This window comes from Podarcis erhardii (assembly GCF_964252035.2).
Source record: "Podarcis erhardii genome assembly, chromosome: 2".
NCBI classification, from domain to species: domain Eukaryota; kingdom Metazoa; phylum Chordata; class Lepidosauria; order Squamata; family Lacertidae; genus Podarcis; species Podarcis erhardii.
This window is the reverse complement of record NC_138498.1, coordinates 10211521-10232204: the sequence shown is the minus strand read 5'-3', so window position 1 is coordinate 10232204 and position 20684 is coordinate 10211521. Positions and strand designations below refer to the sequence as shown.

Below are 20684 nucleotides of genomic sequence, written 5' to 3'. Positions count from 1 at the left end.
TGCACTTAACTTGTGCTACTCTTTTCATACCTTATCAGTGTGGTGAAATTAAGGTTCCCGAGTTTCAAAATTATGAAGGTTGGCTGTTTTCACACTTACACTGTTACCTAGAAGAAACTTTATTGGTTTGCATTTGGAATTTAACCTGAATTACTCTATATATGGCTAAGTGCACAATGACCTCTGCCTTTCTTCTACTGCTCCAATCGGTAGTATTCAAAGATTTAATTTTGTGTTTACCGGCAAAAAGCCCAATCAACCTGCTTCTACCCCCTAACGCTGCCACCTTGCACTATGGTCTAGTAAATTCTTACAATCTAGGTATATATTTGGAGAGACCAAATTATAAATACAAGAGGGCAATGCTGCCCATTCAGTTGAACCCCTTCTGGTCACAAATTAAAATGAAGAAGGAACATTGCTGCCACCTTCTGGATGCAGTGCAAATTGAGCTTTTGGATTTCCTGTTGTAGGGCTAGCAGCTTCATTGAACCAAAGGGTGAACATCTAGGCTTGTGTTTCTGAAATTGTGTTGCAATGTGCACTAGTGCATCACAAGAGGGTTTGAACTGCACTCAAAACATTCTCGGTCAAAACAGAGAAGCCCCTTGGCACACTGATCAGCCTTTCACTCTGTCAATGTATGGAGAATACCATCACCGTAAGGGAAGAAGTACATTTGCACTGGGATTTCTCAATACAGCCAGTGCTACAGTTCCCAAGTGCTTTGAAGGTGACTCGGAAACTACAACTAATCCAGAATGCGGCAGCTAGACTGGTTACTGGGGACGGCCACCGAGACCATATAACACCGGTCTTGAAAGACCTACATTGGCTCCCAGTACGTTTCCGAGCACAATTCAAAGTGTTGGTGCTGACCTTTAAAGCCCTAAACGGCCTCAGTCCAGTATACCTGAAGGAGCGTCTCCATCCCCATCATTCTGCCCGGATGCTGAGGTCCAGCGCCAAGGGCCTTCTGGCGGTTCCCTCATTGCGAGAAGTAAAGCTACAGGGAACCAGGCAGAGGGCCTTTTCGGTAGTGGCGCCCGCCCTGTGGAACGCCCTTCCAGCAGATGTCAAAGCGATAAACTACCTGACATTCAGAGGACATCTTAAGGCAGCCCTGTTCAGGGAAGTTTTTAACGTGTGATATTTTATTGTATTTTTGCTTTCTATGGAAGCTGCCCAGAGTGGCTGGGGAGGCCCAGCCAGATGGGCGGGGTATAAATAATAAATTATTATTATTATTATTATTATTATTATTATTATTATTATTATTACTACTACCCAGAAAAGCTCATTCCAAACCCTGAGCCTTACTGAGTGTGAGATACTAAGTGATATTAGCTGAATGAACTTGCAATGAAGACAATTTCCTATTGCTCTGGGGACCTATTTTTTTTATTCTTACACTGAAATGGAAACAGTGGTACCTTGGTTCTCGAATTTAATCTGTTCCAGGAGTCTGTTCGACTCCCAAAATGGTTCAAAAACCAAGGTGCAGCTTCTGATTGGCTGTAGGAGCTTCCTGCACTCAAAGCCGCAGAAGCCATGTCGGACATTCGGCTTCCAAAAAACGTTCGCAAGCCGGAACACTCACTTCCAGGTTTGCAACGTCCAGGAGCCAATTTGTTTGGGAGCCAAGCCGTTCGACTACCAAGGTGCAGTGGTACCTCGGGTTACATACACTTCAGGTTACATACGCTTCAGCTTACAGACTCCGCTAAACCAGAAATATTACCTCGGGTTAAGAACTTTGCTACAGGATGAGAACAGAAATCGTGCTCTGGCGGCGCAGCACTAGCAGGAGGCCCCATTAGCTAAAGCAGTGCTTCAGATTAAGAACAGTTTCAGGTTAAGAACGGACCTCCAGAAGGAATTAAGTACTTAACCCAAGCTACCACTGTATACCTACTTCAGCGTAAGAATAAAGTGTGACTCCAATTTTAAATAGAGCTGGGTGGGGAGAAAAATGGTATCCCTCTGGTATTAAACATTTGCAAAATACTGATCTCAACAGATGGATTTTTCAACAAAAAGATGGGTAGCATGGCGTCTTCTTAAACTCAGAGGATGGTATCAAATATTGCGCAAACTGGAATTATCCATCCTTCCTTCTTGCAGCCCCCTGAAATCTGTTCCAGGGGGTCTCCCCAACTCTTTGGAGAATATTGTGGGGGGGGGGCTGGAGGAGAGGAAGGGGAAGTCCTCTTGCACTAGCAAAATCTGTTCCAAGTATTGATGGACACTACAGGATGCAACACAGATGAGATGGGACTGTCTCTGAAAGCATGAGTGAGAGGGGTGTAATATAAATCTTGTAAATAAACCAGCACTTTAAAAAGAAGTCCACATTATTTATACAGGGTACTGTTACAGTTAAATGCAAAGCGACTGCAAGGAAATATGTTTCGGCTGTAATCGAGGGCTTGTCCTTGTTGACGGAACTTTTGAAGCAGGTTTGTAAATTGACATTCACAAGGCTGCCTGTGGCAAGTGAGATTCCCTTGTAATCGACCAAGAAAAGGAACTTGCATAAACTGGAGAGTTTGTTTCTTCCCTCTCACTTTAATGTACCATACATTATTATTAATGTAAATGGGCACCTGCAGACAGGCAAATTGCTACTGTTTTGTGGACTTTTAAAGGCTTCTCCAAACAGGAAATATGGTTCATCTTGTCATAGCTGCAAGCATCCTCCTCTAGCATTTTCTTAATTCAGTAGCATTTTCTTAATTCAGTATCACCAAATGTATAGCGACTTTGAACTTTCATTTAGTGCAGCGTTTTCCAAACTTGGGTCTCCACCTGTTTTTGGACCACAATTCCCATCATCCCTGACCACTGGGTCCTTCTAGCAAGGCATGATGGGAGTTGTAGTCCAAAAACAAGGGGAGACCCAAGTTTGGGAAACTGGTTTAGTGACAAGCATGGAAAAACCTCTCTTCTATAGCAGGCACTATCTGCCAATCACAACTCACCTGTTCATACCTCCTAATCCTTAAACCAAAGGGCATGCATTTATGTAGAATGGCTGGTTTCTTGGGATCTTGGGTCATCTGTGGAGAGCGCAGGGGTGGGCAACCTTTAGCCCTTCAGGTGTTGCTGGACCACAACTCCCATCAGCCCTGACCATTGACCATGTTGGTTGGGGTTGATGGGAGTTGAGAGTTCAACAAAGTCAGGAAGGCGACAGGTCTTCTACCCTGGCGGTTAAGTCTTTTTCTAGCTTGGTAAGGAGCTGTTGGCGCTGTGGGTTAAACCACAGAGCCTAGGACTTGCCGATCAGAAGGTCGGCGGTTTGAATCCCCGTGACGGGGTGACCTCCCGTTGCTCGGTCCCTGCTCCTGCCAACCTAGCAGTTCAAAAGCACCTCAAAGTGAAAGTAGATAAATAGGTACCACTCCGGAGGGAAGGTAAACGGCGTTTCCGTGCACTGCTCTGGTTCGCCAGAAGCGGCGTAATTATGCTGGCCACATGACCTGGAAGCTGTATGCTGGCTCCCTCGGCCAATAAAGCGAGATGAGCGCCACAACCCCAGAGTCGGCCATGACTGGACCTAATGGTCAGGGGTCCCTTTACCTTTAAAGAGCTGTTGATCCGTGAATTTTTATTAAAAAATGTATTAAGAATTCCAAATTCAGACGTTGGGAGGTCCCCTGGAAGTGCCAATCAGAACCACCGTTACAGTGATGGGCTAGATGGAACAGTTGTGTGATCCAGTCCATGGAATCTCATCAATGGCAATGGGTAGGATGAAGGCCATACGGCACTGGAGTAAAAGTAGAGCAAAAGTAGGGAAATGTAGCCCTTGGGACTCTGTAGAGGCCTAGCCTAGCCATACTTTGCACCCTCCTTGAACCTTTTCATCTGGCTGCAGTTTTCCTTGAATTCTGATGCTTCTTGCTGGCTTGGCTGAGGGAATGGCGTGTTGAAACTGGTGAAACAAAGGTGAAATTTACATTCGTTGTGCTTCCTGTTTTTGCCTTTGCTGGCATGTGGACCCCTAAAAGTTGCCCAGGAGGAAAGTAGTGGTCTTTGGGATGAAAAAGTCTCCCCACCCTAGAAACAGTGAATGGGTCAGTTGCTACTGAACCACGACTTAAAGAGCTAACTCAGAACCCCTGGAGATGTCAACCTCTGAATGAGAACTACGGGGCATATTCTCCTTTGAACAACTCTTGCACAGCCCACTTCCACACATTAAGTTTCCCTTAAAATTGGATCTAACTCTTCTGAATTCTCCGGTGAAGACTGGTGAAGCATCATGGTTTCACCTTGGGAGGCAGAGTTGTTGGAACTATTCTAGGAAGAATGGTGAGCTGACAATCTTGGCCCAAAGAACAAGAAGAAACCATATGCAAGCTTTGATTCCCCCCCCCTTTTTTTTTGCTAAGTGAAGAAATTGTCAACTGATGTCTGCCTGCTATCTCTTTACCGTGTGTGTGTGTGTGTGTGTGTGTGTGTGTGTTTAGAAGGTTCTACCCACAAGCCTGGCATTGTATCCCTGCTTGAATTAGCTCATACTGCTACCAAGGCATTTGCTAAGACACAGCAAGAGAGATCCATCTGTGAATTTAAAAAAACCAAGCAGAGTAGGGGAATCGCAAAGGAAACAAAGAGGTAATTGCTGGCACTACTACAATACCTTACCGTCTCATTTTACATTCATAAAACTTGCCAGGATAGCATTCTCCTGCACAGTTTTACAAAGCAAGCTACAATTTCAAGCAGCAACTAATGGGCAGACTGTGACGCTTTTTATCCACTCTGGAAAGCTCATAATACCACTAGTGGCCATGACCTTTTATTTTTAAGATTTCTTCATGCACTAGCCTAGGATACATACATATAAATTTCTATCAAGCTCTTCCTGAAGTGTGAAGTAGATATAGGCACCAGGCCACCTAGTATTCTTCTTGGCTAAACAGAGATTTGAAGCAGCCTTGGCTCTTCCACTGAGCGGTAAGATTCTATTTGTGGTGTTCTAAAGTCCTAAGATGTTTTATGAGGCAAATTAAAAATAAAAATCTAGAACATGAATCTACACTAACCTGGTTGCTCTTCTTTTTCTTCAGAGAATGAGTAGAAGGTAAAGAAGAAGATAACAGCTGCAAAGGTAAGTGACACTGAAATGAAAAGACTGGACCCTACTACAGAGAGGTCCAGGGGAGCCCACATAACAGAACATGTGTGCTTTCCTGTGTGATATTTATAGATGCTGTGTTAGGCCTCTAGACAGCTGCCTCTGGCGTTCCTCACCCTTATTGGTGGATATTAAAGTCATGACCTTTCATTGAAAATGTCCCAGTCATGTTGTCATGCAACTGTAAGGTTCGGATTCACCCTTTCAAGATTACTTATTTTACATCAGGAATGGATTTTACATGTTGCTGTGGCTGTGCATAATAGAATTAGCAAACTCCCTAACATATAATGAATTTATATAAGGGGGGGGGGGAATATGAGTTCAAGATCTGTAAGCACTGTGAGCCAAAACTTGCACCAAGGAGAAATAAAATTAACCTGCAGTATAGATATAACTTGGCCTTGATGATAGAAAACCCTGCCCCACCCAAAAATCCCAAAAAGGACAATACCCAATTAACTATATGATGAAGATGACATGTCAAGGAGAAGTTTGAGTGCATGCGTACAGTGGTGCCTCGCAAGACGAAAATAATTCGTTCCGCGAGTCAGTTCGTCTTGCGATTTTTTCGTCTTGCGGAGCGCGGATTCCCCGGGTATTAACAGTTTTACGAAAAAGGAAGCAAACTCGCAAGACATTTTCGTTTTGCGAAGCAAGCCCATAGGGAAATTCGTCTTGCAAAGCACCTCGGAAAACGGAAAACCCTTTCGTCTAGCGAGTTTTTTGTCTTGCGAGGCATTCGTCTTGCGGGGCACCACTGTATCATAGAGAATATCTTCCATGCTGGAAATGCCTTATATGAAAAATTGTGAAACTCTGGGACAGCAACCTCATTCTCCTCAAACCACATACAAGGAAAGCTCCACTGAGAAGTTTTCCCCCTTCTCCAACCACCCTCCTCCTCCTGAACACACACACATGCCATCATAAATGCTCTGACAAATTCACATCCTGTTTTCAATGGCTCACTCAGCATTGTAAAAAGACACACACACACACTGTATCACACTGTATCATTACTTTCTGCCCAACAGAGGCAGTGATGGCTACAAGATCAATCTTAGACCCTGAAAAGCGTGTTGAATAATGGAGCTTACTCCTAGGTACCTGGAGCAGGATTGCAAACTTTGATGACCTTCAAAAAAAAAGGATCAGCCAATTTCCAAAGGGAAGGACTTTCAATGGGGAATATATTCCTTGGGGAAGCGGCCATAATTCTGTTCTAGAACACATGCTTTGCAAGCAAAATGCAACGCTGGGGAAAAGGCTTGCCTAGAATTCTGAAAAGCTGAGAAATCCCCCACCAGCCCTTGGAAGACAACCCAGCCCCTGCCTCACCCAACATCCAGAACCCATCTATTCAGATGCTCCCCCCCTCAAAAAAAACACCCCATTCTGGAGCAGAACCACAAGCTACCATCAGAAGCGCATTGATACAATACAGACACACAGATGCATACTTGCAAGTACGTACACACAAATATATACATGCATTGTTGTTGTTTAGTTGTGTCCGACTCTTCATGACCCCATGGACCAGAGCACGCCAGGCATTGTCTTTTGTCCATGGAGTTTTCTTGGCAGGGATACTGGAGTGGCTTGCCTCCTCCAATATACATGCATAAAGGTAAAGGGTAAAGGGACCCCTGACCATTAGGTCCAGTAGTGGCCGACTCTGGGGTTGCGGCGCTCATCTTCCTTTATTGGCTGAGGGAGCCGGTATACAGCTTCCGGGTCATGTGGCCAGCATGACGAAGCTGCTTCTGGCGAACCAGAGCAGCACACGGAAATGCTGTTTACCTTCCCACCGGAGCGGTACCTATTTATCTACTTGCACTTTGACGTGCTTTCAAACTGCTAGGTTGGCAGGAGCACGGACCAAGCATCAGGAGCTCACCCCGTCACAGGGATTCGAACCGCTGACCTTCTGATCGGCAAGTCCTAGGCTCTGTGGTTTAACCCACAGCGCCACCCAGGTCCCATACTTGCGAGTACACACGCACAAATATATACATTCATTGTTGTTTAGTTGTGTTGCACACCAGGCATTGTCTTTGTCCATGGAATTTTCTTGGCAGGGATACTGGAGTGGCTTCCCTTCTCCAATATACATGCATACATACTTGCAAATATAGAAACATACAGGCATACAAACATGAAAATATAGAGAGACACATGCACAGTTGCATATGCATAGCCAGGATTTTTTTGGGGGGGAGGCAGGCTTTGGTGATCATCTCAGATTTGTATTGATTTTGATTGCCCACCCCTTGACTACGCCCATGCATATGCATAGATACTTGCAAATAAATACATACATACACACACACACGCATGGTTTCATACTTGCAACTCTATACACACATACTTGCAAATATATACATGCTTACATAGGTTCTTCCAAATAAATATACAGTACATATACCCCCACCCGCCCCGCATGCATATGCATGCAACCTCCTTTGCTAAACTACCGGCAATTCCACCCCCCCCGCCGCAGCACGTGCGCATGCGCAACCCTCCCCCGCCTCCTTCCTACCAATACCCTTCCGAAGACTCTGCGCGCGCGTGGGTGTGTTCCTTTTCCCCCCGCCCCCCTCTGAGCCAACGTTCTCTCCTCCTCCTCCTCCGCCGCCGAGTCGTCGCCTGCTTCTGTTTCTTCTTCCCCCGGAAGTGGGCGGGGCGGGAAAGGGCGGGGGGAAGGAGGGAGCAAACCGGGAGGGGCATTTCCGCTTCCGGTTTGCCTTGAGGTGTTCCCGCCTCTTCGAATCCGGTCCTGAAGAAAAAAAAAAAGAAAAAAAAAAAAAAGGAAGAGTGTGAGGGAAAGAGAAAGAGCCCCGGAGCGCTTGGAAGAGGAGGTGGCGGCAAGAAAGAGCCTTTCGCCTCAGCTCCCTCCGTCTCGGCCTCTGACTTCGCTTCCGGTAAGCTGGTTGAGGGGGGGGGAGGAGGAAGAGTCAGGGGTTGGTAGTCATGGCAACTGCCCTACTACCCCCCCTCCCCCACCGTTGGGGTCCCCCACCTTTTCTCCCCCCACCCACCCACTCCGAGACCTCTAAGGCCTGGTCCGCCTCCCTCACGGACACCCCCCCCCTTCTCCTCGCTTTCTTTTGAACCCGGCAAGCTGGGAGAGAGGGAAGCGTGGCTGGCCGAAGAGGCGGGCGGGCGGGAAAGTGCCCTGTTCAAGCCTCGCCTCGGACAGCGCTTGAGAGGGGGCGGGGGGGGGGAGTTCGCTGCTGGCTGGCGCTTCTGGTGGTGGTGGTGGTCGTTGCTGCTGCGAAAAGTGCGCCTGTTTGAAAGCACAGTGGTACCTCGGGTTACAGACGCTTCAGGTTACAGACTCTTTGCAATATTCAGTAAACAAATTCCAGTTCATTCTTTCGCTATACAGTGGTACCTCGGGTTACAGATGCCTCAGGTTACAGACGCTTCAGGTTACAGACTCTGCTAAGCCAGAAATATTACCTCGGGTTAAGAACTTTGCTTCAGGGTGAGAACAGAAATTGCGCAGCGGCAGCGGGAGGCCCCATTAGCTAAAGTGGTACCTCAGGTTAAGAACAGTCTCAGGTTAAGAACGGATCTCCGGAACGAATTAAGTACTTAACCCGGGTACCACTGTACAGTGGTACCTCGGGTTACAGATGCTTCAGGTTACAGATGCTTCAGGTTACAGACTCTGCTAAGCCAGAAATATTACCTCGGGTTAAGAACTTTGCTTCAGGGTGAGAACAGAAATTGCGCAGCGGCAGCGGGAGGCCCCATTAGCTAAAGTGGTACCTCAGGTTAAGAACAGTTTCAGGTTTAGAACGGATCTCCGGAACGAATTAAGTACTTAACCCGGGTACCACTGTACTGTAAAGGCCAACTCTTACCCAAACGGGCCTTGCTCCCAATTAAGTGCAAGCCGCCTAAATGCAGTTTAAATAATAATAACTGATTATTTATATCCCGCCCATCTGGCTGGGTTTCCCTAGCCGCTCTGGGCGGCACCCAACAGAATATTAAAAGCATGACAAAACATCAAACGTTAAAAGCTTCCCTAAACAGGGCTGCTTTCAGATGTCTTCTAAAAGTCAGGTAGTTGTTTATTTCCTTAACATCTGATGGGAGGGTGTTCCACAGAGCAGGCTCCAATTAAGTGCAAGCCGCTTAAATGCAGTTTAAATAATAATAACTGATTGTTTATACCCCGCCCATCTGGTCAGGTTTCGCCAGCCCCTCAAGGTGGCTCCCAACAGAATATTAAAAACACAACAAAACATCGAACGTTAAAAGCTTCCCTCATCAGGGCTGCCTTCAGATGCCTTCTAAAAGTCTAAACAAAATAAAAAAATTCCTTCCAGTAGCACCTTAAAGACCAACTAAGTTAGTTCTAGGTATGAGCTTTCGTGTGCATGCACACTTCTTCAGATACACTGAAACAGAAGTCGTGCATGCACACGAAAGCTCATACCTAGAACTAACTTAGTTGGTCTTTAAGGTGCTACTGGAAGGAATTTTTTTATTTTGTTTTGACTATGGCAGACCAACACGGCTACCCATCTGTTTCTAAAAGTCTGGTAGTTTTGTTCTCTTTGACATCTGGTGGAAAGGCGTTCCACAGGGCAGGTGCCACTACCGAGAAGGCCCTCTGAATCGAACTTCTCCCCTATCCCTCAGAGGATAGCTGAACTGACTTACTGAAATCTCTTGCTTTAGGAATCTCTGGGAAAGGAGGAAGACCTCTGGGGCTGCTGGGCAGGATCAAGGTATGGAGAGAAGGCTACGTTCTGTATTACAGCTACGTACATTTGCGTTTTGTTTGTACTGTGAAGCTCGGATGGAAGGTGGTATTTAAATTTAATGCACTGTGGTGATAATATATTCTCCGTGGCTTGACAAGAGGTAACCCACCTGCGCGAAGAATTATTGTATGCACTTAACAGCTGAAGTAAAGATTTTGACAGGTGCCACCCCCTCCCTCCCCACCTGCTGGATTGTGCCACGATGAGCCATTGAATTGAATATCCATTTGAAGTCAACTGCAAAAAGGAAAGGAGACCTGCTGAAGCTGCAGGAGAGTGACCTTGGCTTTTTCGTGTGGGGTGGTTTCGTGTGGGGTGGTTTCGTGTGGGTATGAGTGTTCAGGTAAGAGATGAGGGGTGCAGCTCATCACCACCTGGCTTGCTTTGTACTTCATTTGATTTTATTTATTATATCTCTATGACACCTTCCGCTCACACAAGTTGCAAAGTGGCTTACAAACAATAATAACAAAAGCATAATAGAACATCAGAAAGTTTGACTTTATAGTCACTGCTGCTGTGTCCCTTGAATCTATTGTAGAAACCTAACTGCACTTTATTTATTTAGCAGGATTTATGTACTGCATAATTCTCAAAATTCCTTTGGTGATTTACATAAAAATGAATTATGTATGATAGTGTAGGAAAAGTAATCTGCTATGTCTTCACTCTGCACGCAGTATTTCCATCTTTGGTGGCTGTGTTGTTTTGACTGGAATTGACAGACTCAAAGAAAACATTCAACTTAGATTTCTCTTATCAAAATTGCAAGAATTCTCTTAGCTAAATGGCCTTGTGAGAACAGGAGGGGGGAGTCAGAGGTTAGGAGATAAAGCATCCAATCATATATGTAATGCAGAGCTTTCCAAACTTCATGTTGGTGACACACTTTTTAGACATGCATCATTTCGTGACACAGTATTTCAGTTTTACTAGCAACCTGGAGTTTAAACTAACCCCTTTCCAGCCCCAGGAGAAGTTTGGGGAGTGTTTGTGCGACACACTGCAGCCGACACACTAATGTGTCACGACACAGTTTGGAAAGCTCTGATATAATGTATCCTCCATGTTTTGAAGCATTGTCTCCAGTGCAGTGTAGTAGTTCATTTAATTGCAAAATCATGGTAATACAGGACAATTAGTTGGGTGACCACACCCTGAAAAACTAGTTCCACTGCCAACTTTTAGTCAGTGGAAAAGGATAGTGTGGATTATTTAGTTTCTTAATGATGCAGTGAGTATAAAGCTGTATTTCAACCACTGGCGGAGGAAGAGGAGTGCGGGGGGAGCGCACCACCTCTGGCAGCACAATCCTGATGGGGTGCCATCGCGGCTGCCCCCCCTTCCCACACTGGGCACCACGCCTCCACCTGCTCTCCACCCCCTGGTGCTGGAGCATGAAGCTCCGTCACTGATTTCAATTGTGCATCAAAGAGTCTGGGGCCTTTGACTTGTCAGAATGGTCAGAGGAGAAGGGTTCTGAACTGTAAAACGTAGCTATGAACATTTGCAAGTTGGTGATATGCATGAATAGTGATGTTAAATTCTCGAGAATAATGTTTTGAAGAATATTCTCGAGAATATTCTCCAAAAGATTATTCTCGAGAATTTAACATCACTAGGCATGAACATAATACTAATACGATTGCACCCTTGTTTAATTAGAATAAAACTGCATTATTAATCCCATTTTCTTGAGAATAAATCCCATTGAACTCAATAGGACTTACTTCTGAGTAGACATGGTAATGAAAGAGCTAAAACATTGTATTCTTGATTTCTGAAGAGTAGAAACAGCAATATTTAAAAACTTTTTATTTCTCTTTCACTGTTAAAGTATATATATTTTTTTCATACAATGTGTGATTACAATGCTTTGTTCTAGACTTTTTCCAACTTTTTTACTCAGGAAATTGGGTATTTGTACTAGACAAACGTTCCATGGGGTTTGGTCTATATCCTTAATATGTTATACATCTTGCTCTTTTCAGGCACTTGAAACTTCTATCATATGAGTCAGTTATGTGAGCAGTTCAGGAATGGGTGAGTGTGTGCATGTTATACCAGCCCATTTTGTCTTGCACCCTTTATCATTATAAAAGCTACATCAAATGAAACTCCTCAATAGAATCTCCATGTCTTTTCAGACACTTTCAGACCTACTTAACAGCCCAGTCTGGAGAAATCCTGTGCTGATATGCAGGAATTGCACATTAGGATTTTACCCAGTTTATGCTCCTGCTTGAGCTTTAGGATCTGTCTCACTCTAGTTTTGTAACCAGCAGCTTCCTCAACCTCGCTGTGGCATGCTTAATATCACCTTGCTTCTTAGGGGGTTGCTCTACATGCTATGTGCTTGCTCTGCATCCTGTGTGCATTTTTTGTTCCCTGCAAACATATGCTGGCCATCAATAATAGTAAATGAGCCGGTGCAGCGGTAGTGAGAGGTTTCTGGCAAGTTGGAGAAGATCACTTATTTTTCTCCGTTTGGCAAACAGATGATTAGATTTTAGCCACTGCAAGGTTAAAGAGAGGGATTATTTTAGCTCAAGGCTGCTGCTTATCATCTGAATGTACTGAAATGCTACCTACCGTCTCTCTTAAATTTAGCTTTGTGAAGAATGTAAATTGTACCTTTTGAGATGTGAGAGCTACAGTTTGTAGTACAGGTATTGCTAACCTTTTTGAACCAGTGGGCAAACCTTGAATTTTGAGAGAGTTCTGGGTGGCACCAGTCACAAAATAGGTGCCCTTGGGAGTGTGGCATACCATAAAATTAGGTAGCCATCCCTGACAACGTTATGCTTACCATAGGAAGCCAGCTATGAGTCCTGCCAAAGTGTCTGGGGTACCAGTTAGAGCCTAATTTGTGGACACTGGGTTGACAATCCCTGTTGTAGTATATATGGTTGCTCAAGGTGTTTGCCAAGTTACCTTGATTTCTGTATGAAGCTTGTTACAAGTGTGAATAAAGTTCATGCATGGTCTCTTTCTGGTGTTTTCCTTTCTTGGGGTTTGTATTTGCTTCTTTGGCATTTGTTATTTCACTGGTATGTAGTCCACAGGGAATTTCTCCGGCCGAAGTCCCAGCTGCGCCACCTGGAAATTCCTGTTTGCTTAACAGGAGCTTGCAGAAGTGAAAACCTCTCTTGAATTGTGTACACTTTCTTTCCTGCTGAGAATCATACACTAAGGAGCTTTTCCCTTTCAGATGAAACTGCTGATTGTATGAAGATGGAGGCTGGAGACTATGGGTTAGCTAATCACACTTCTGTGTTCAAGACTCTTCCTCTACAGCAGAACGCTCTGTCAGGAGATCAGCTTCCATTGTCTGGCAACAAGGTTTGAGAATGAGCTGCTTTGATTTCTTAGCTGTATTTTTTTTTTTAACTGTATTTTTGCTCCAAGAGTAATGAGGCTAATTTTTGCTCTTTGAATTATAACACTTGGCTGCAACCTCAACTTCTCAATGTTGATTGGTTGGTTGGAAGTGTTGCAATCTACTGGCTGCTGGAATGGGGGTGGCGTTCCATTGTGGTGAAAGCCCAAACCCCACTCAAGTGGGCAGTAAGATACCACTGGCAGAATGTGGTGTTTGGATTGCTGGTTCCCTTTAGGATTGCTTTGCCTTTAACTTGGTTGATTTCAATATATACCAGATAGAATGAAGTTGGGGACATATCCAGCTGTTCTAATGGAGCTTCAGATAGTTATCTCCTGCAAGTTTGTTGTTATTATTATTAAAATTTTTATGCCACCTTTCATTCATAGATCTCAGGGCAGTTCACCATGAGTGTGTGAAGATGAATTTGCATTCAGGACTACTGGGTTTATTATTTCATACCATAAAATAAAGTAAAACTTCCTACTGTCAATTAGAATTAGACAGCTGCATAATTACTAAGCGAGTTGGAAGGGCAGAAGTCATGTAGAGGTTTTTAAGGAGATAACAGAAATCTCTGGGTTAAAGCTGACCAAAAGTCCAGAGGTAGCATTATTTTCAATTTATGATGGGGTGGAAGGTTCACAGGCTATGAAGGACTTGCTCACAAATTTATTGACAGCTGCACGAATTATTATAGCTAGGAAGTGGAAGGGGCAAGCATAATATAAAATGGAAGAATGGTATAAAGAGATGTGGGATATAGCTATTAATTATAAATTAACATGTGCCTTAAAGTAAGGCAGGGAATATTCAGGAGAAATGATTTTGAGGAGATATGGAAGGGTGTAGAATTTGTGCTGTTAAAACAGAAAGGGGTCAAACCATCGCAAGAGATGTTGCAATTTTGGGAGGTTGGATAGTTACAATGGAATGTTCTCAGTGGTGGGGTGCACTTTTTTATTCTTATATATTTATGATTATTACTTTGTCAAAGAAAAAAGTCATGTTGACAAAGAAGTTGAGGTTTATAATGTGTCACTACTGCATAATCCCCCTAAGCTGAAGGCAAGCAAAAGGCATTATTAGTTGGCCATAGGTATGTGATTAGTTCTGCAGCGTTTCCAAACTTTGAATGCAGCATTGTATCCTAAATGTGCTGTTCTTTACATTTGCATAATCTTTCTTTAGGATATTTTCAAGCTGCAAAATTCTAGAGGTTCTCCATATATTTCAGGTCTAGTTTCACTTATAATGTTGTAGCTAATGGTAATAAGAGTTCGTAATAGAAGGACTGTGCAACTCTTATTATCATTAGCTACAACATTATAAGTGAAACTAGACCTGAAATATATGAAGAAATATATGAGAACACACACACACACACACACACACACACACACACTTTCCCCAGATCCTTCCTTTAAATATATTCTGATTTTATGGTCTCTTTTGTGCAGTTTTCATCAAACAAGTTTGATCGTCTGGAGAGGCCTTTTACTTGTCCGACTGGAAATACTTCCTGCAGTTTCGGCTACTATTCAGGTAAGGCGAGGCTGATTTGGGTTCACTTGAGAAACCAATTAAAAGCTTTTAAAACATGCGCTGATTGTAACACTGCAGTGAAATTTCCTGCTGCCTTGCTATAGTTTATGGTTGAGTCTAAACTTCTACTGTATAGAGGAATGCATTTGACCAAAGTAAAATGGGATGCCTTATTCCTATTGAAACTTTTGAAATATTCCTTAAGAAATAAAGTGTCCTACTGGGTTCTTATCCAGGTCCATCTAACCCACTATCCTGTATTCTTAGGGTGGAATTCAGCATTATGCTAAGTTGATTGCTCTGTCAGTGCAAGCATTTCTGCCTGCCAGACAGAAAACCTCCCTCCACATGCTATACTGGGGGTTTTCTGTTTCATTGAATCCGGTTCACAGTGGCCAATTATATGCCCAAGGGTATCCTACAAGCCAGACATTAGTACAGCAGCTCTCCCCCCCCCCCCTCGGATGTTCCACAGTACAGCCTTTGATACAAAGCCCTCATAACATACAGTCTTTGATACACAGCCATCATAACAAGCAGCTATTTAAAGCTTAGCCTTCATTAATTTGGCTAACACCACCCTATTGATGATGATGATGATGATGATGATGATGATGATGATAATAATTTATTTCTACCCTGCCCATCTGGCTGGGTTTCCCCAGCCACTCTGGGCGACTCCCAACAAAATTAAAAGCATAACAAAGCATCAAACATTTAAAACCTCCCTAAACAGGGCTGCCTTCAGATGTCTTCTAAAAGTCATATAGTTTATTTCCTGGATGTCTGATGGAAGGGCATTCCAAAGGGCGGGTGCCACTACTGAGAATGCCCTCTGCTTGGTTCCCTGTAACCTCACTTCTCACTTTAAAGCTGTCCAAGTTCCCTTCCATTCCCTATATGCTTCTTGATTTAGTTTAGTGTCTTGCAGTGAGCATGTTAAATTATAGGACCCTGTTCTGTATTCTTGGGGCCCAGTTTTATCCAGAGCAGACTGTGGTCCAGAGGCCATGTTCATTTTGCAATGCAGACTATACTTGGGCTCCGTGATAAAAGTTGATGTTACCAGCAATAAAGACTTAACAGTTACCGAGTACATGCATGTTGCTGTACTTTACATGTACACATAACACACTACAAACATGATGCATTTTGTCTCACTTTGATTTTTCTGCGTAATATTAAACTGTGAAATGCTTTTGCTTTTGAAATGTATGAATAAACCTGGGAAGACCTTTTACTACATTTTTGCTTATAATTCAGTACAGTCTGTAATATGGGCTGCCAGGTGACCAGACCTGGGTTAACCAGTGGTCTCCTCCCGAGTACCTGTTAATTGGGATTATGTTGCCGAAAATCATGCAGGTACTCTTAAAAGAACAGGCTGCAGTTCACAACCTGAGCAACTAGCTTGCTAAATAGTGAGGCAGGCTTGTTGCGGTTTTACCGGTGGAATCTCATTTGAAACTTCTATAGCCTTTTTAGTTCCTTGATACTATATAGGGAAATGCAAGTACATTCATGGAACTCCTCTGAAGCCCTGTCATGCTTGATACAATTGGGTTGTTTGTAATGAATAACTTGGGAGTGAATCGGTTAGCTTTTCATTTATTGTTCAACGCTTCTTTTTCACAGGACCTCCATCCCCTGAGAGGTATCAAGCAGCAGGAGTGCAAAGACCATTTGGAACAAGTGCTAATGGAGAGTGGAGGAATTGTGATTCTACTCTGGGTCCCGTTTTACAGAAGCCTAGAGCAAACCGCAGCGTATATTTTGATGCACGCAAAAGTCAAAGGTACATTAGGTTTCACTAGATTTTGTTCTGTATTCATAAAATTTAGCAGTGGGGAGTGTATGGAGTTTATATATGGAGTTTATATATTTTGATTTTTGTATTGTAAGCGGAAAACTATGGCGTGGGAATTCTTAATGATAATGAAAGCCTGCTCCAGAATATTCCCCATCTGATGGAAGACGATGGATTGTCACAGTGAGCCTGAAGTTATTCTCTTCAAGAGGAGGAGGAAAGCAGCTACCTTTTAACTTTTCCAAAGTATGAGGCAGCGAGAATAGGGTTTCTCTGGCTTTCTGCTTGGGCTTATGCAGCATGGAAAACAAAAATCCAAATAGCTTTATAGTACTGGTTTACTAATCTAAAACCTTGAATTTTTTCTGCAGTGCGACATCAAATTCCTTTGCAGGGAAATCGAATCACCATTGCCATATTTCTGCATTTGAAAAATCCTTTCCAATTAAGTCTGTTACTAGTCCATCATGGAGTGCTCCATGCCGTCGGAGCTTACTAAGTCCCAAGAAATCCCAAAGGAGATCCATCAGCACCGCAGAAGAGGTAGGTGAAAGGAAAAAGAAGAGAGGATAAAGTTTCCTGTGTGTGCGGAGCCCTACGCTTTGACTTCTCATGGGTTTTACAGATTTATCCCTCCCCTCCAATTGTTTTGTGCTGGGGGTGACATCTCTCATAGTGTTCGGCTTAATTTCCCTATTGCCACAGAAGGGTTTGCTAGACATTCGCACGTCTCTGACTACGTTTGACTGATCTCTCTGATCTTGGGTTGTGGGGGAGATAGGGCCTAGACTAAGAGGAGTAGAAAAATCAGGGGTTGAGTAGAGTAAGGGAAGTACTTGGGAAAGGAGTCCTTGGAAAGGAAGGAATAGATGGATAAAAGAAAGGGGAAGAGAACATGAGTAGGGAAGAAAGATAAATCTACAGATGTGAAGACATGCCCTTAGACCAATTAGTAGGTGTGTCCAAACAAATAAGCCAAATCATACACTATTATGTTTTGCTGTTCACAGTGTTGCAGTGCTGGGAAGAGGCATTTTATTCTTCTCTACGATCCTTTTCTTTGAAATCTTTAGAGCATCTGACCCTGATCTTTGGTTTCATCTTGCATATTGGGGTTTGTGAATTTTGGAATTAAGCAGTGTATTAAAAAATACATAAAAAGATTTTTGCTTTTCATGATGTATGTCTTTGTCACAGAGGCTTAAACCATTAGGTTTTTTGTTTGTTTGTTTGTTTGTTTTAAAGTGAAAACCTTTGGTGTCAAGTAGATAAATATGTGGACTCTTTCTATACTACAGGATGTTGCATGTCTCTGCAGAGCCAGGATTGAACTATTTGGCTGGTTGAAATATGTGTGGTTATTTCTCCACAGACAGTTCGAGAGGAAGAAAAAGAGATTTACAGGCAGCTGATTCAAATGGTTACAGGGAAGAAATGCTCAGTCTCAAAGTCCTCTTCGTTGTTGTCTCTCAACCTGTGAGTCTCTGAAATACGCTGCTAGCTCATTATCTTCCTTGTGTTTTCAGTTTGTTGGTGGAAGCCCTGATCTTTTTTGTTTGTTTGTTTTCAGACCCAGATGCGCAGTTTCCAATAAAAACCTTGTGAAAGAAGCTGAAAATCAGAGTAGGAAACCTTTTGAAGCTTATTGCCCCACCGCAGGCAACCAATCATCTGGTGTTCTCAGGACTCAGGAGCAACACTCTCACAAACCACTGCCCCATCCAGTCCATAATTTCCCTTCACGTGTTACCTTTGAGCCCAAGGACACCAATACAGCAGCTCGGCAAAATAGTGTGTCGGCATTGGATGTGCATTCTGAAGGTGAAAACAATAGATGAGAATTAGACTCTTCTTCCTCCTGCTCAGCCCTTCTTAGTTTTTACTTTCTGAAGATCATTAACAGATTGTTGCAACATATTTGTAAGATGGCCTATATGTTTCCTTGCATTCCATTCCCAATCTCGTTTACGTGGAAGTAATTTCCACATTCAGATGACCTGCACTCAGGATTGCAACTTAAGGCAATTATTATTATCATCATCATCATCATCATCATCATCATCATCTACAATCACGTAATAAACTGATAGCTAAACTGGAACCCACAAAATAAAATGGGAGGATCTGGATGGTATGGTTTTGTTTTAAAGAAGTTCAATCATAAAGATTAATATCTAGTATTGCTTGTTCTTCATTTAGGATCTGACTCTGTCATAATGCTCAATGGCCAAGACTTCAAATCTCCAGCACCAAGGTAAGTGTCTTCCTTGTGCGGACCACAGCTGAGAGCAAAATAGAGGGATAAAGATTCTAACAGAGAAAGTTGTGTTCAAGTCCTATTGAAATTGATAGGTCAAGTTAGTTACATTCACCTTAGCAAGCTCTGTTAGTGGAAGCCCTGTGCAAGGACTTCCACTTGCACAGCAGGGCTTCCCTCTCTCCTTCGTGCACCCACCTGATTTTGTGGGGGGTGGGGTTGGGAGAACCCATGAAAGGCAATGGTGGAGAAGACATAGGATGTTTTGCCTGGAAGCCAAAAATCTTGTACAGAGGGAATGTTCATCATAGGGTGAGGTTGAATTCAACTCAACACATTTATTGCCCAGTGGGACTGTTATATTACTTTTGTCCCTTCTGGATTTGGGCCTGATGGTTTAGCATTCCATGTGTTTTGTCTTATCTGAATTTATTTTGCCAGTAGGTTTTAACACTGTTATTGCTCAGATGACAGCTTGTAGTAGTAGCTTGGCTACTCAGTGAAGATTTTGATCAGTCCACAGCTAGATCGTGGCCCTCGTTGGGCAGGCATTTTGGGTTTCAATCCAGCAAACCATCTTGACCACTTTTTCTGATCTGCAACTATGATTTTCATAAGGTTTTTTTTTTTGTTGTTGTTAGTTTGCTTTTCAGTCTGTAACTTCACAATCACATTTTGTTTGTGCTTCCAGGCGTGAAAGTTAGGAGGCAGGAAATTGCAGGGATCAGGGTATTTATAGATGCATATACTGTGTATATCACATTTTAAATATTATCACTTTGTATTAAAGAAGTACCTAAAGCCGTGGACAATACTGTAGTAGTAAGGTAAAGGTAAAGGACCCCTGACAGTTAAGTCCAGTCACAAACGACTCTGGGGGTTGTGGCACTCATCTTGCTTTACTGGTCAAGGGAGCTGACGTTTGTCCGCAGACAGTTTTTCTGGGTCATGTGGCCAGCATGACTAAGCCGCTTCTGGCAAAACCAGAGCAGCACACGGAAATGCCGTTTACCTTCCCACCAGAGTGGTACCTATTTATCTACTTGCACTTTGACGTACTTTCGAACTGGTGGATTGGCAGGAGCAGGGACCGAGCAACAGGAGCTCACCCCATCGCGGATCGGAAGGTTGGTGGTTCGAATCACCCCATGGACAATACCGTAGTAGTAAAACACATCATAAAACAATTCAAAAGCAGAGCACAGAAATTCAATATAATATGCTCTGTAGGTGGCAGTATGTGCCAAGTGTATGTTAATGGCCAGGGAGTTCATGGGTGAACGAGTAGACTTACTCTCACAGAGTAAGAGAGTAGTAGTAATAATAATAATTTATTATTTATACCCTGCCCATCTGGCTGGGTTTCCCCAGCCACTCTGGGCGGCTTCCAACAAAACACTAAAATACAATAACCTATTAAACATTAAAAGCTTCCCTAAACAGGGCTGCCTTCAGATATCTTCTAAAAGTTTGGTAGTTGTTGTTCTCTTTGACATCTGGTGGGAGGGCGTTCCACAGGGCGGGTGCCACTACCGAGAAGGCCCTCTGCCTGGTTCCCTGTAACTTGGCTTATCGCAGCGAGGGAACCGCCAGAAGGCCCTCGGAGCTGGACCTCAGTGTCCAGGCAGAACGATGGAGGTGGAGACGCTCCTTCAGGTATACAGGACCGAGGCCATTTAGGGCTTTAAAGGTCAGCACAAACACTTTGAATTGTGCTCGGAAACGTACTGGGAGTGAGTGTGTTTGTGAGAAGGAGAGATCCT

At 43.5% G+C, this 20684-nt stretch overlaps 1 protein-coding gene across 2 annotated transcripts in view; it reads left to right on the top strand.

The window, feature by feature from the left end:
- Positions 1-7929: 7929 nt before the first annotated feature.
- Positions 7930-20684, top strand: part of SENP1 (SUMO specific peptidase 1) — a 32130-nt gene continuing 19375 nt past the window's right edge. The window contains exons 1-10 of one of the 2 annotated variants that reach the window (XR_014153164.1): positions 7930-8070; positions 9845-9894; positions 11922-11973; positions 13142-13272; positions 14773-14857; positions 16493-16652; positions 17036-17207; positions 18037-18140; positions 18235-18485; positions 18864-18918. Coding sequence is in view for 1 of the 2 variants with exons in the window: in XM_081848935.1 (XP_081705061.1) it covers positions 11970-11973; positions 13142-13272; positions 14773-14857; positions 16493-16652; positions 17036-17207; positions 18037-18140; positions 18235-18485; positions 18864-18918 (962 nt within the window). In the remaining variant the exon portion in view is untranslated. The remainder of the gene's footprint in view (positions 8071-9844; positions 9895-11921; positions 11974-13141; positions 13273-14772; positions 14858-16492; positions 16653-17035; positions 17208-18036; positions 18141-18234; positions 18486-18863; positions 18919-20684) is intronic. The other variant, XM_081848935.1, reaches the window with a different exon arrangement.